At 43.0% G+C, this 16393-nt stretch overlaps 1 protein-coding gene across 1 annotated transcript in view; it reads right to left on the bottom strand.

Moving 5' to 3' along the window:
• CD36 (CD36 molecule (CD36 blood group)) overlaps positions 1-16393 on the bottom strand; it is a 168160-nt gene that overhangs the window by 69926 nt on the left and 81841 nt on the right. Inside the window, exon 9 of the mRNA XM_068101145.2 lies at positions 9481-9668. Coding sequence (XP_067957246.2) covers positions 9481-9668 — 188 coding nt within the window. The remainder of the gene's footprint in view (positions 1-9480; positions 9669-16393) is intronic.

The following is a 16393-nucleotide window of genomic DNA, read 5'->3' as shown; positions in this document are numbered from 1 at the left end:
TACGAGCCCCTGTCTTCGCCTATCACCATCTTCGCGGGACGCACGTGGACGCGGAGAGCCGGACGGGGCCGATCCTGGACGACCACATCGGTGCGTTGGGGAACATCGACATCTGCAATCCCCTATGTGAGTGTGAGTGAGACGGGCCCATTGTCCAGGGATAAGTTAAGACTGTTTAAGCTTGCTCTGTGTCCCTGCGTCCTTGAACTGTACATACGTGTGGGAATCATTAAACCATTCTGTTCTTTCTTTCTTCCTGATTAGATTGTTCCTGTGATTTCTCCATTTGACTAAGCGTGGCACGAATAGAACCGCTTAAATCGGGGTCCATTAATTGAGAATGCGCAGATCACGTGTACGCAAACCGCTCGGCGTACTCCAACTTCACGTGGGTCGTGCGAGGCTTGCTGCCTTGTTTCCATGGCGGCGCGAGTACTTAGGTATGAGCGAGAATTTGGTCCCGAAACCCTATTTTGCGCTCGCCCGGAAAGGACGTAATAAGTCTCGGTTCCGACAGGCCAGTAAAGACAGGGGATTAATTCCCCCCTTGATGAGGGGAAGAAGGCCGGCGAGAGAACCGCAACAATGTGTATATATATATATATATATATATATATATATATATATATATATATATATATATATATAAAACACAGTTTGTGTGTGTGTAATGTTACCGATAGACTCCAAAACGGAGAGGCTCACATGCTTGATATTTGGCATAGACATTGCCATTGAGCCTGGGAAGGACATGGCCTACCTAAAAATATTTGACGAGATCCATATTTTTTATTCATATTTACCTCAGCGCATTTCAGCAAGGAATATTATACACGGAATCTGAGCCGGTGGCAGAGCAGCACGCTGATTCGCTCAGAGCGATCACGTGATGTTCCAGCCTTGCCGCCATAATCTCACAGTTATGCGTTCACACGTAATTCAGAGCGAAAATCGATTGCGTTTTTTCACATTTCAGCGAGGAACATTGCCATTCACACCACATAGGTTTTTTTTTCTTTAATCTTTAGATCCATATTTTTAGCCTTACCGTAGCGAATGTAGCATAACGTAGCGAGGAATATTATACACAGAATCTGAGCCGGTGGCATAGCAGCGCGCTGATTCGCTCAGAGCTATCACGTGATGTTCCATCCTTGCCGCCATAATCTCATAGTTACGCGTTCGCACGTAATTCAGAGCGAAAAGCGATTGCGTTTTTTCACATTTCAGCGAGGAACATTGCCATTCACACCACATAGGTTTTTTTTTCTTTCATCTTTAGATCCATATTTTTAGCCATAACGTAGTGAATGTAGTGTAATGTAGCGTAGCTAACGTAGCATTAGTATAACGTAGCGTAGCGTAGCGATCCTCGCTCAGGATCTTCATCAGGTTCGCGAGCGAGTTAGCCAAAATGTAAAAGTGAAAATATATCGAATGCTGTTTTGATGCTTTTTACTGCTGTTTTGATGCTTTTACATTGCTGTTTTGATGCATTTTCACTGCTGTTCTGATGCTTTTTCACTGCTGTTTTGATGCTTTTTCACAGCTGTTCTGATGCTTTTTTGCCCTTTTTTAAATATAAAAATCTCATTTCAAAAAAAAAAAATCCAAAAAAATCTCAATCTATATATATAAAACACAGTTTTGTGTGTGTGTGTGTGTGTGTGTGTGTGTGTGTGTGTGTGTGTGTGATGTTACCGATAGACTCCTAAACGGAGAGGCTCACATGCTTGATATTTGGCATAGACATGGCCATTGAGCCTGGGAAGGACATGGCCTACCTCAAAATATTTGACGAGATCCATATTTTTTTATTCATATTTACCTCAGCGCATTTCAGCGAGGAACATTATACACGGAATTCTTAGCCGGTGCCAGAGCAGCTCGCTGATTTGCTCAGAGCGATCACGTGATGTTCCATCCCCGCCGCCAGACGATTGAACTGAAAATATATAGAATGACCATTGACATTCACACCACATAGGTGGAGATGCAGCTACCAGGCGCCATCTTGGTTGGCACTCGATGCTGGGTGATGGTGATTTCCGTCACGCGTTTGCACGTAATTCAGAGTGAAAAGCGATTGCGTTTTTTCTCCTTTTGTACGATCGTGTTTTGTGTCGATTTTGTGCGATATGAATTAAACGTCTTTGAAACAGCTGTGAAACGTCTTTCCACAACCCTTCCGTAACCGATTGGAGCAGTTTATTGCTGCACAAAATGGCATTTCAACAGTTGTCTGGCTTTTAAAATCTGGGACACGTTCAAAACAAACGAGATCCGCGAAGCGAGTTGGTCGAGTCGTGCTAACCAAGATGGTGACATGGCGGCTTCACTTTTCACGGAGTATGAGCGTTCTATATATTTTCAATTCAGTGCGCCCGACTCGCTCATGTACTTGATTTGTGGCATAGACATGGCCATTGGGCCTTCACGGTGTAATTTGTGCGAGGCTTTTGTCCGAGTGAGCTTGAGTCGAGAGGGCGAATGTACAGGTTGGGAATGTACGGGTCTCCCTTCCCCCGCCCGGCAACGCCGGTACTGGAGGGCGTCACAGGATTGGTGAGTCTCCAAAATCCGCTTTGTGCTGTTGTTGCGAAGATGCAGGACAATGTCACGATTGTTGTGCTGCTCTCCTACCATGAGAACTGCAACATCATGACTGGCCCTCCCCATCCCCCTCCCCCTCCCCCCCTCTTTCCTCCCCTTCCCCTCCCCACTCCCCCTACCTTTCCCCCTCCCCATCCCCTTCCCCCCTCCCCTCCCCCTCCCCTCCCCCTCCCTTTCCCCCCCTCCCTTTCCCCCCTCCCTTTCCCCCCTCCCCCTCCCCTTCCCCCCTCCCTTCCCCCTCCACCCTACCCCCCTCCCCTTCCCCCTCCCTTCCCCCTCCCTTCCCCCTCCACCCTAGGTAGAAAGCAAGAGGGCTGTCAGATGCTTGTGATTGGCAGGTGGTGGCAGACCTAAAGCCACAATAGGTATTCCCGGAGGAGATCTGTGTGACAAGGTTGTGGCCTGACATTGTCATTTGGTCAGGTGCAACAAGGCAGGTCATCTTAGGGGAATTGTTTGTACCTTGGGAAGAGAACATGGAGGAGGTGCACGAGAAGAAGAGAGGAAAGTACAGTGAGCTGGAGGCAGAGTGCCGGGAGAAGGGTTGGCGAGTTTCGTGTCAGCCATTTGAGGTAGGGTGTAGAGGGTATATTGGCAATTCCTTTTCTGCATTTATTGCTCGGCTGGGAGTGTGTGGGACAGAAAGAAGGAAGATGTGTGACAAGGTGGCCCAGGTTTCCTTGAAAGGCTCATTTTGGATATGGAGGACGTTTATGGAGGCACGTCGAATGGTGTAGGTTGGTTGTGTGTGGTTTTTTTATTTTTTTTTTGTTAACATTATCATTTCTTATTTTGTGTATATGAGTGAGTGGGTGAGGGTGTGCGTTTTTGCATGAATTAATTTTTGTATGAGTGTGTGTTTTTGTATGTTGAGTGGTGTATGATGTAAGGGTAGGTGGTTGGTTGGTTGATGTTGTGTGTGTGTGTGTGTGTGTGTGTGTGTATGTGTGTGTATGTGTGTGTATGGGTGTGTATGTGTGTGTATGAATGATCTGGTGTGTTTTGTTGGTGAGTGGTGAAGGGTATAAAGGTGGGTGTTTGAGTGTTCCACCATGTTTGTTTGGTGCTGTGGATTATGGATGCAGAGGTGTTGTTGTTGTTGTTGTTGTTGTTGTTCGCACTGGCTGGGGTCGGGGTATGTACGCATCCAGGTGCAGTTGCTGCATGTGGATGTGTATGTGCCCCTGCTAGCCCACCTTAGCTGACCGTATCGAGGTTGAAGGGCCGAAACGGGATGATGCTGAGGACCTCGACTGAGGACCCGGTCAGTGTGGCACACTATATATACACAAAGAATTAAGTTAAGCACCCCTACACAACGAATTAAGGTAAGCACCCCCTAATATATATTCTTTGTGTATATGTATACATTGGCATATATTCTAAGGTATGTGAGATCAAATAATGATTGGTATGACATTAGCAATTAATCCATTGATGAAATTGAGTGATCAAAGTGAAAAAAAGTGATTGGTTGAGTCAGTGATCCGATCACGTGGGTCCTACACACGTTATTGATGCAAAGATCGCTAGAGGTCTTCTCAGAACAATGACTGTACGTTAGAAAACATAAACGTCATCCACACTGTCCGTGATGGACCTATAGCTCCATACTTAAATTGAGGTGAAAATATGCCTAAAATTCCCAAAAAATTTCACCTTAAATTATTCAGAATAAAATATTGAAAACGTCATGATTGTTATGTTTTTATGTGACCATAATATCACTTCTCCAGAAAATATAGCAATATCATGGGTATATTACACTGTTTTGACGACAACAAACTTGTAATGTGCGAGGTTGTAATAAAACGGGGGGGGGGTGCTTAACTTAATTCTTTGTGTATATATATATATATATATATATATATATATATATATATATATATATATATATATATATATATATACATACACATATATATATATATATACACATATTGTTACGGTACGTGGTTAAAGATGTTATATTTGCCGAGCGGGGGCTCCGCGACCGAACAGTTATTCCCCGACTACAACCCGATTCAACCCAAACGTTGGCCGTATCGCACCACAGCTGCTCAATATGGAAAACTCTAAAGCGACCAAATGCAAAGAGGAAGAAGACGTACAGAAGAGTAACGGGGTTTATTATTATTTACACACAAGCAAAAAGGAGCAGTCACGTTTATTTACAGGGACATGAGACGCAGGTGACACAGTGAAATCTTTAGCTTATCTAACAGGCTTAACTTAATCCCAGGGACAAGACAAAAGACAGACTACGAACACACTTACACGGGGAATGATGATAGGGATGGCAGGTGGATGGCTGGCGGGATAGGGAGGTCCAACTGGTCCTGCAGCACGATCGGCTCGTTGGGCAGCCGCCGTTCCTTTGCGGCCCTGCTCCAAACTGCCGTCCTGGCCCACGCTGCTGTGGCTGCAGTTTCGGTGGCTCGAGCTGCTGTAGAGGCAGTTTCGGTGGTTCAAGCTGCTGTAGATGCAGTTTCGGTGGCTCATGCTGCTGTAAAGGCAGTTTCAGTGGCTCGAGCTGCTGTAAAGGCAGTTTCGGTGGCTCGAGCACGCAGCTCAGTTCTGACGACCCAGCTCTTGTCTCCTCCCTCCTTGTCTCAACTGCTGGACTTCTCTCTCTGGACTCAACTGCTTGGACTCCCTCTCGTCTCAGCTCATCTGCCTTGGACCTTTTTGCGACTCTCTTAAAAGCTCCTCTCCTTTCTCAGCCCATCTCATGTCTCTCCCTGCTTGTCTCAACTGCTTGGACTCCCTCTCGTCTGCACTTGGGAACGCCCCGCCGGCAGGTTATATAGGCCCCGCCCCTCAACCTTTTTGAACCTCCCCCAAACGTTCTCTCTCCGCCCTCTCAAGCCAAACCCCTTGTTCATGGTTGGTCGAGTGGGGCTGGCTCACTCCTCCCCTCCCTGACGAAGTGGGGACCCGCCTTTCTTCACCAACCCTGCCTCGTGGTCAATGGCGGTAATTGGAGGGGATGTAATTGGCAATGGCGATCGAGGCCTGGCAATGACGAAAGGGGAAATGGAGGTTTTGGGAATGGGAATGAAGGGAATCTATCTCTTTCACTGGTGCAATGGAGTATTTCAATTAATGGGAGACACAGCCTTACCCTAAAACACATAATAAGATATAACTATCGAACAGGGGTATTCTATGATTGGCTGACGTGTATGCTTTTGGACTAATAATGGGACGCCCTTTTTATCTTTACACATCTCCGGAGGCAGGAGGCGCAGAATCAACAATAATAATAATAAAACACACAATACAAAAAAAACACAATCCTCATATCCGCAACAATATATATATATATATATATATATATATATATGTATATATATATATATATATATATATATATATATATATATATATATATATATATTGTTTATTCGATATATCATGTTAATGTCAATTCGTTTTTTTTTTTGTTTTTTTGTTTTTTTGTATACTGAATCGAGGCTCGTGAAAGAGCTGACATTTATTTCACAAACAAATCAACCAGACAAACAAAATATATAAAAAGACGGAGCGGAAGACAAGATGGGGATAGAAGGGGAAGCACAAAAACACTTGAGAGCACACAACATTTGAGAGCAGGGAGATGTGTGGAAGGGAGAGGGCTTGGGGGGAGGAGGCGTGGGAAGGGGGGGGGGGGGAGGGAGAAGTATAAAACACAAGGACACCAAGGACTTCCAGGACAGAAGTTGGTATTTCAAAAAAGTTACTTTGGGGTGAAATTAGCAGGGGTAGAAAAGATCAAGGTTTTGGATGGGGGAAGATAAGAGATGGTGGTGAACAGCTGTTTTAAAGACCTGGAGGGTGGAGTGGGATTGAAGAGAGTGAGGGAGTTTGTTCCAGAGGTGGGAGAAAAGAGGAGTGAAGGTGAGCAGAGAGTCTTCATTTTGGCAGTTTAACCATAAGAGGGTTGCAGGCAGATCTTGTGCGACCTGTAGGAATATTTGCGGGACAGAGCCCAGAGAGAGCTGGGGGGGCAAGGCCAGAGAGGAGTCGGTAGAAGACGAAAAGACCACGAACCTGCCTGCGGTGAGTGAGTGAGAGGCCCTTGGAGTTAGCTTCATCGCGGGAGATTCCAATGAGTCTGAATGCTTTGGTTTCAACAGCGTGAAGATGAGCTAGGTGTGAGGCAGGAGCACCAGCCCAGAGGGGAGAGCAGTACCATGTTTGTGTTCATCTCCATCTCTCCCATCCCATCATCAATCTCCCAATCAATCTCCCAGCAATCATCTCCCACCCCATCCCATTGAGCTGCCGATGAAAGCCTTGTATGTGGTGAGGAGCTCAGGTGTGCCAAGGAAGGACTTCGCACGAAGGAGGATGCCCAGTCGGCGCCTGGCTTTGGAGGCCAGATTTGAAATGTGGTTTTCCCAGGAAAGATCATGGCAGATAGTGAGACCCAAAAGCTTGAGTGACAGAACTTCTTGGAGAGGAAGATTCAGAAAGTGGATGGGAGGGTTGTCCAGTCGGTCTTTTCGGAGAGACATCGTAAGAGTGTGAGATTTGTCAGGATTGAGGACATGTTCCACTTGTTTGCCCAGTCCGTGATTTTGTCCAGGTCTGCAGAGAGTGAGGAGGCTGCAGACTGCCGATCTGAGGGATGAAGAATGGAGCGACAGAGAGTAGAGTCATCAGCAAAGAGATAGAGAGGATTTTCAAGAGAGTCAGAGAGATCATTGATGAAGACCAGAAAAAGCACAGGGCCCAGAAAACTGCCTTGGGGAACTCCAGCCTGAACAGGAAGAGGACATGAGAGAAACCCATTCAGGGCCACACGTTGACTACGACTAGAGAGGAAGTCCGCCAGCCATGCGTGGAGATTTCCATGGATAGTCAGGTTCACTATGTTTTTTCGTTCAAAATTTTGGTAGATTAGCAAAACTATACATTTTTGGAATATTCAGAGCATGAGGAATCCAAAAATTAATGTTTACATTTGCGTAGACACCTTTGCGAAAATGACACTCAGGACAGTGATGAAGATCTGTAAAAGCATATTCCTGAACGGTAGAGACCTCGTAGATTCTGTGTATAGGACTTATAGTTCAATCTGATACTACCTATAACTTCCTATAACAACCTATAACTTCAAAGGACTTGCAATATCATGTATTATGTAATACAGTTATATCACAAATATAAAGACAATGGTTTTCAATTACCTTTGTTTGTTGCTTTTCTATAATCCGGAGCACTATTTTGAGGCCTGTATTGGATTCCTTGACCCAGAAAACATAGGATTAGCATATTTAATTAAGGCTCTAGGTTGACTAGAAGCCGAGATCGCGCAAAATATGTATTTTATGGCGGCCATTTTCAAAATCCAAAATGGCGGCCATGCAGGTGTCTGTGCAAATGCCAACATTGATTTTCAGATTCTCCATGCTCTGAAGATTCCAAAAATGTACAGGTTTGCTAATCCCAAATTTTTGAAAGAAATTATATTTGTTAACATAGTGAACCTGACTATCTTCATCACTATACTGAGTGTCATTTCCGCAAAGGTGTCTACGCAAATGTAAACATTAATTTTTGGATTCCTCATGCTCTGAATATTCCAAAAATGTATAGTTTTGCTAATCTACCAAAATTTTGAACGAAATTATATTTGTTAACATAGTGAACCTGACTAAGATACCAAAAGAGGAGAGTTTGGTGAGCAGAGCGGGGTGCCAGACCGTATCGAAGGCACGTGATATGTCAAGGGAGACAGCTCTAATTTCCTGTTTGGCATTGAGGACCTCCATCCATTGTTGAGAAAGCAGAAGCAGCATGTCCAGAGTAGAGTGACCAGGTCTGAAACCAAATTGATGATCAGAGATCAAGCCATTGGAGAAGAGGAAAGATTTCATGTCTGAAGCAATGATGGATTCCATGACTTTGCTGATAATTGGGAGAAGGCTGATTGGTCTGTAGTTGCTGGGATCTGTTTTTGCACCTTTTTTGTGCAAAGCGGTGATGTTGGCAGATTTCCAAGCAGATGGCAGATGACCTTGAGCAAAAGAGAGGGTGAAGAGAACAGAGAGAGGGAGAGAAAGAGCGGAAGAACAGGATTTTCGGACCCGTGGGCTGATGCCGTCAGGTCCAGTTGCAGAATCAGAGTCGAGGGTTGACAGAAACTTTTCCACCTTGTCAGGAGGAAAGGACACAGAGTCCAGGCGCAGCTGGGTACGACTGGGTACGGTGGGTACAGAGAGGGATAGGTTTGGGACACAAGATTTAGAGGCAAACACAGAGTCGAGGCATTCAGCTTTTTCACGTGCGGAGTCAGCCGTGTGGCCGTTTGAGGTGAGGGAGGGGATGGAGGGGGAACAAACACCAGAAACAGATTTGACCAGACGCCACCAGTGTTTGTAAGAGGGAGACAGATAAGAGAGTTCTGTCCTGAGAACAGAGAGATATTGTTTCCTGGCTCTCCTGAGGGTGGACACACACTTGTTTCGGGCTTTGTGGAAGGAAATGAGATTTCCTTCTGTTGGATTTGCTTTCCAGGAGTAAAGCAAGTTGTTTCTGGGCAATAGCCTCACCACAAGATTCCGTGTACCATGGATGGGAGGAAGGGTATGACAACTGAAGACGAATAACAAGGTGTGAATATTTCACCTCAAGAGCCTAAAGATCGTGCAGCTCAACTAAATGTACACCTGTGTGCCATCTTTGGTGCTTCAACTCGATGAGAGGTACATGTTTATGACATCCTAAAAGCCTATAACAGCAGCCTATCCATTCTAGACATATCTTATATTAACATCATATTATGATGCTGAAGATTCACACTACTTCGATCATAATGCATATACCAGGTGTATGGTTACCTGTTGAGTGTGTTCTCACCTTTGCAAGGAGTCAAGTCCAACACTCCGGCTTTCGTGCAATTTTTCAGGAAAGCCTCACTATTTTTGCAGAAACAGTAATTATCAGGGTAGGTCTGGGCTGCAGCCATAGACTCTTCTGGTACCACAAATGAGAATGCTCTGATTTTCTTGATGAATTTGGTGCTGTGGTACTTGGCAAATATGGACCTGCACGAGAGGTGAAAAGTTAAAGCAGAATGAGTTGATGGTTTGTAATATTTGGCTTGTTGTGCAGAGCAGGGTCTTGAGTTGGCTTATTTGGTGTCATCTTGCATGATGGGGGATCAGATGGGGGTGAAATCCCAGATAAAGTGTTGACTGTGTTGTATATATGTATATAGTGACAGATATATGTCGATATCTCATGATATTATTTTGAGTACCCAGATGTCTCCTCATATCCTTGTTCTAATATGGTAGAATGCATATGACGTGGAGAAAAAGTATATATTATGAGACTTCTAATGCTCATGGAGGAGCACAAGCGCCTCCATTAGCTTTATATAATTAAGTAAATTATCAAACTAGTTATTTATTTTTCTTCTTCTTTCCCATGAAGCACATGGCTGCAAGTCGCATTATCTGGCTGAGGGCACGACTGTGGCACTGATGCATCACCCTTTGTACAGGGCAGGACAAAGGTTACTCTTCACAAAGGACACAGTGGGATCTTTAATTTGGCCATCCTGCCAGCCCTAATGAACTAATCAATGAATAAATAAATAATTAAACTCTCTCTCTCTCTCTCTCTCTCTCTCTCTCTCTCTCTCTCTCTCTCTCTGTAGCGTACTCTTCACAAAGCATGGGTGCCGCCAAAGCAGGATCATAATGGCTGGTTTGGCATTGCCTTCCCAGTAGAAGTTAGGGCAGGAATTTGGAACTTGGCCACACTGCTGGACACCTCTAGGTCATCCTGCCAGCCCTAAATAATCAAACCACTCTCTTTCTAGACATGGGGCAGAACTTCTGATTAATCAAACTCTCATTCTAGAACGGCAAGGAACGTGGGAGTCTGATAGGTATAGACATTTTTATCCCATCACTTCTTTATTCATGCAGTGATATAATTGGCTAATGGTGGAGTTGTCCAGAACTCAGAGGCAGAAAAACTTTTGCCAACACATGCAAATGGAACAAGAACAGTGCACATAAACACAAATGATATGCAAATTGCGACAGAATGGTTATGTTTAATGTTGTTTAATAGAGGAAATTAGATAATTGCTAGGCAGAACACTACCCACTCCTTTTACCCCCATCCCTACTTGTACTCATTTCCCCTGCTCCATTAATCTTACCTATCCCAACACTTTGATTTGCGGTTACTGGGATTCCTCCGCTCCTCCCTTCTCTTATTTTCCGGTTCCTTCATTCCGACGCTCAGCCATATTACCAACTGGCAGTTCATTGCCTTTTCACCCTGCGTCTTCCATGAGCCTCGATCTTGTATGGAAAAGAAGAAAAACAGCCAAACGAACGAACCTGACCCTACAAACCCAAATCGGGCTAACCTTTCATTAGTACTGCTGCTAATTACGATGTCGATATACAAACCTCACACCGGGTTCAGTAATTATTTCACCTTGCTAGAAACAATGCGCTCATGTTGTAGTAATTACCACCTTGCAATGATGTAATGCTCTTGATCATTTGCCTACTTATTTCATGGTGCCTTTAGTGTTGTCGTCGGAGAGGTGTAAACGACCGTTATTTTACATCAAAGATCGTTTAGCGTTTAACTCACGATCTCGCCATTTATCTGAGCTGGCCAAGTTATATCCATTTCTAATACAATCAAATGCAGGTAGATCGTACCTGTCCGTTTTTGAAAAAAATTCTTCTTTGCAATGGCATCTCACTAAAATCCATAGACTCAGGTCGAGGCTCAGAGAAGACTGAGTGTCGTTCGTTCTACCTCATTGGCAGGTAGGTACCATAGACCACCACTGAAAGTCTGAGTTTATTGTTATGAAAGGTACGATATAGGAACTACAGTATTTATTACTTTACTAATATAAAAGCCCGTAATTTTTGACTCTCAGTTTATTCGTAGGTGCAGCCTCGTGAGCATGCCAAAGTAGTCAGGTTCACTATGTTTTTTCGTTCAAAATTTTGGTAGATTAGCAAAACTATACATTTTTGGAATATTCAGAGCATGAGGAATCCAAAAATTAATGTTTACATTTGCGTAGACACCTTTGCGAAAATGACACTCAGGACAGTGATGAAGATCTGTAAAAGCATATTCCTGAACGGTATAGACCTCGTAGATCCAGTGTATAGGACTTATAGTTCAATCTGATACTACCTATAACTTCCTATAACAACCTATAACTTCAAAGGACTTGCAATATCATGTATTATGTAATACAGTTATATCACAAATATAAAGACAATGGTTTTCAATTACCTTTGTTTGTTGCTTTTCTATAATCCTGAGCACTATTTTGAGGCCTTTATTGGATTCCTTGACCCAGAAAACATAGGATTAGCATATTTAATTAAGGCTCTAGGTTGACTAGAAGCCGAGATCGCGCAAAATATGTATTTTATGGCGGCCATTTTCAAAATCCAAAATGGCGGCCATGCAGGTGTCTGTGCAAATGCCAACATTGATTTTCAGATTCTCCATGCTCTGAAGATTCCAAAAATGTACAGGTTTGCTAATCCCAAATTTTTGAACGAAATTATATTTGTTAACATCGTGAACCTGACTATCTTCATCACTGTCCTGAGTGTCATTTTCGCAAAGGTGTCTACGCAAATGTAAACATTAATTTTGGGATTCCTCATGCTCTGAAGATTCCAAAAATGTACAGGTTTGCTAATCTACCAACATTTTGAACGAAATTATATTTGTTAACATAGTGAACCTGACTATCTTCATCACTGTCCTGAGTGTCATTTTCGCAAAGGTGTCTACGCAAATGTAAACATTAATTTTGGGATTCCTCATGCTCTGAATATTCCAAAAATGTACAGGTTTGCTAAACCCAAAATTTTGAAAGAAATTATATTTGTTAACATAGTGAACCTGACTATCTTCATCACTGTCCTGAGTGTCATTTTCGCAAAGGTGTCTACGCAAATGTAAACATTAATTTTGGGATTCCTCATGCTCTGAATATTCCAAAAATGTATAGTTTTGCTAATCTACCAAAATTTTGAACGAAATTATATTTGTTAACATAGTGAACCTGACTAAAGTCTGAAGCCTCGGCCTAGTGTCCGGTGTGCTTATATCTTCTTTATATATTAGACATCCGACGGATGTAAATGAAGGCTCATCTTACTGTGTACACATTGCACATCATGTGCAGCAAATTTCACCTCCCTGTGCCTTGCATTTGTTGTTATTTAAATAAAAAAAAACCTTCTGTATGCCTGGTGTTGGCTTCGCGGTTAGGGTGCCGGCTTGGGATATCCTAGGATCCTGGGTTTGAATCCCGGTGGATCGCTGAATTAATGCCAGGGGGGTTGACTCAGCCTGTTCATTCAGACCTTCTGAGGTCAGCAAATTGAGTACCAGTTCACTGGTAATTCCCTGTGTGTCACAAGAGGTGTACTAACAGGGTTGGCGGCAGGAAGGGCATCCGGCCATAAAACATTGGTAATTCCCTGTGTGTCGCAAGAGGTGTACTAACAGGGCTGGCGGCAGGAAGGGCATCCGGCCATAAAACATTGCTTCAAAAAGAGGACCACGGTGCCCAAAAAAGGCCAACCCCTGCTCCGCGGGGGAAAATGGCCTCTAAAGGCGGTTCTTCTGTACACCGCCCTTGATGCTCGGTTTGCAAACCACCGTCTACAATTCCAATAGAAGAGACGTAATTACTCTTTCATGGAAAATGTTTTTCCGAATTTGTTTTATTCTCAAAATATACCTGAGTGAACACACATTCGGGTTAAAAGATTGGGGACACCCAATCAGTACAAACACCCCGGGTCGAAAATCCCATAGAAAACTATATAGACCAGTAGGACATTTATACGTGTCTCTATTGGAAATCATGGTTTATATTGGTTTATACAGGAACCAGTAGAGTTTCCAGGAGAAACCTATCCAGATTTGGTTGAAACCAACAGAAACCATTGGAAGCAACTGGTCTGAAACACATATAAACAAATAGGAACCTTTAAGTTCAACTGGTCCTGTAGAAACCATTAGACTTAACTGGTCTGGAAACCCATAGACCTTCCATATTGAATTGAGTTATAGCCATGTTCTTTATAACATCCAGGAACCAGATAGTTCCGATGGTGGAGCACTGGTACGGTTCACCAGAGGACCTGGGTTTAATTCCTGGTCTGGGCATGTAATTTTCCCACAGATATCAATTGGTTATTTTCAATCCTGTTTATTTATATATTGGTATTCTATTGGTCTCTGACTGGTCCTATTGGCCTCCTGGTTTTTGTTGGTATTTTCTACTGGTCCAGTATTTCACTTTCCTTATTGAAACCAGTAGATCCTAATGGTCCAACTTCCTATAGGATATTAATGGGACTTGTCCTATTGGTTTTTTATGGGATTTTCGACCTGGGACACAAGCACACGTTGTGTTTTATTTGGTAGATTACTAGCTGGAAGCCCGTGGAAAAATACCACGATAGAAAAAGGGGAAAAAGTAGGCCTAAGGATTTTATCCTTGCACTGATTGAAAGAGCTAAAAAAAAAATCACATTTCATAAAAGCAAAGTTATCACAGCACATCCTCGGATCAAATTGGGATTATATTCGTTTTACACATAGTACAGTACCGGTACCGATCCTCAGTTCAGTACAGTACAGTAAAGTACAGAAACGATCCTGGGTTTTTATCAGAGGCTTAAAGCATGAGGCCTATACCATTAAAAAGGCCTGCTGATGGATCAACTCCAACCTTTCGATATTTGATGATCATTTTAACAGTGCCGTCGGTCGTTTTACACTGAAGGGAAAACTTATAGAGAGGGCATGGCAATTGTGAATATGACCACTCCGAATAAATATTTGCCTTCGCATAAGACCAACATGGTGGCGAATGATGCTTTTGATGAGCGGAAGAAATGTTACAAACAAACAGATGGATGAACCAGCGTATTATTATATTGATAGATGTATAGAGTAGTGTCAAATTCCAAAATCATCATATTTCTTAACAGCAAATATATCGCAAAATATCTCTTAATAATAAAAATTTTGGGAGCGATTGAAGCAGCGGTCAGCCTTATACACTGCCTAGGTTCAAATTTTTGGCTGATTGAAAATGTTTCTACAATTTTCCTGTAGGTTTGGTTTAATTTGAAACAACTTTTACCTTATCGTTTTTCTCGCCGAGGAGCGTTTTCCGTGTTTTAGGGTGGGACAGACAGGCAGACAGACAGACAGACAGACAGATGCATTAGCCTATTATAGATAGATCTTTGCGTCCAGATATAAAATCTATACTTGATGTTATTATTATGTTATTAATATAGATCAAATAAAATTTCCTTCCAGGGCAGGCTGAAATGAACAAATTATGACATCATAGAAAGTCAGTTATTCGTATGACGTCATATATGTCTACTGCGTCTTGATTTCTTCTAACAGAGCATGACATCATACCATAATGCAAGAGTATGATGTCATGCCACAGAAGTAATAAGAACAACTTGATTGACTGTACTCCAATAAATAGTGTACAATCGTTTGTCTATACTAGCCGCAGAGCCGTTTGTCTGTCTGTGTGTCTGTGTGTCACCATTTTTCTCAGAGATGGCTGAACGGATATTCGTCAAACTTTCAAAGGTTCATCAGTGAGCCCCGGCGAGTGTTTTAGGTTAAAAAAAAAATTGAAAAAAAAAATAGTCAAATTTTTTAAAAATCGCTTTATAGTGTCTGAGCCTTTGCTGCTATATGAAAGGTAATATTAAATTATCCCTGATTAGTGTGTGTGTGTGTGTTTATGACATCATAGAAAGTCAGTTAATATCATATTAAATATAAATTTTTCTTCTTGGGTGTCGGTAGGAGAGTGTTTTCGGTACCTTCAAAAATGGGAAAAAAATGTTTTTTTCTTCTAAATGCCAACAGGATTAGAACATTACCGGGCAACGCCGGGTACTCCCACCATCAATATGTAAGCGTTACCTGTGAGTAGACTTTATTAGCCGTAGATGTGGGTGGCATCTATCTATAATTCCAGTAATCTCTGTGTGTATGTTTGTATGTTTGTATGTTTGTATGTTTGTATGTTTGTATGTTTGTCTGTGACCGCTGTTTCTCGACAACCACGGGTCCGATATACTTGAAACTTGCCAGGTATATTGCTGGGGACCTGAGGATGTGCCTTTTCAAGGTTTCATATTAATCGGACAAGTAGTTACCGAGCTATGGCGATTTCTTTACCAAACTCCGCAAGCCGTTCGCCTTGGACCAAACCATTTCATGTAAATAGAGGGGGGGGATTGTCACCGTACTCGCAAGCCGTTTGCTTTGGACCAAACCATTTCATGTAAATAGAGGGGGGGGATTGTCACCGTACTCGCAAGCCGTTCGCTTTGGACCAAACCATTTCATGTAAATAGAGGGGGGGGGGGGGATATAATTTTAGATATATATATAGTACGGGCATGCCCTAGTCTATCTATAATTCCAGTAATCTCTGTGTGTCTGTGTGTGTGTCTGTGTGTTTGTCTGTGACCGCTGTTTCTCGACAACCACGGGTCCGATATACTTGCAACTTGCCAGGTATATTGCTGGGGACCCGAGGATGTGCCTTTTCAAGGTTTCATATTAATCGGACAAGTAGTTACCGAGCTATGGCGATTTCTTTACCAAACTCCGCAAGCCGTTCGCTTTGGACCAAACCATTGCATGTAAATAGAGGGGGGGGGGATTGTCACCGTACTCGCAAGCCGTTCACTTTGGA

This window comes from Myxine glutinosa, chromosome 1 (genome assembly GCF_964187855.1).
Source record: "Myxine glutinosa chromosome 1, kmMyxGlut1.1, whole genome shotgun sequence".
NCBI lineage: Eukaryota > Metazoa > Chordata > Myxini > Myxiniformes > Myxinidae > Myxine > Myxine glutinosa.
The sequence above is the reverse complement of the archived record's forward strand: the minus strand, read 5'-3'. Positions and strand labels throughout refer to the sequence as shown.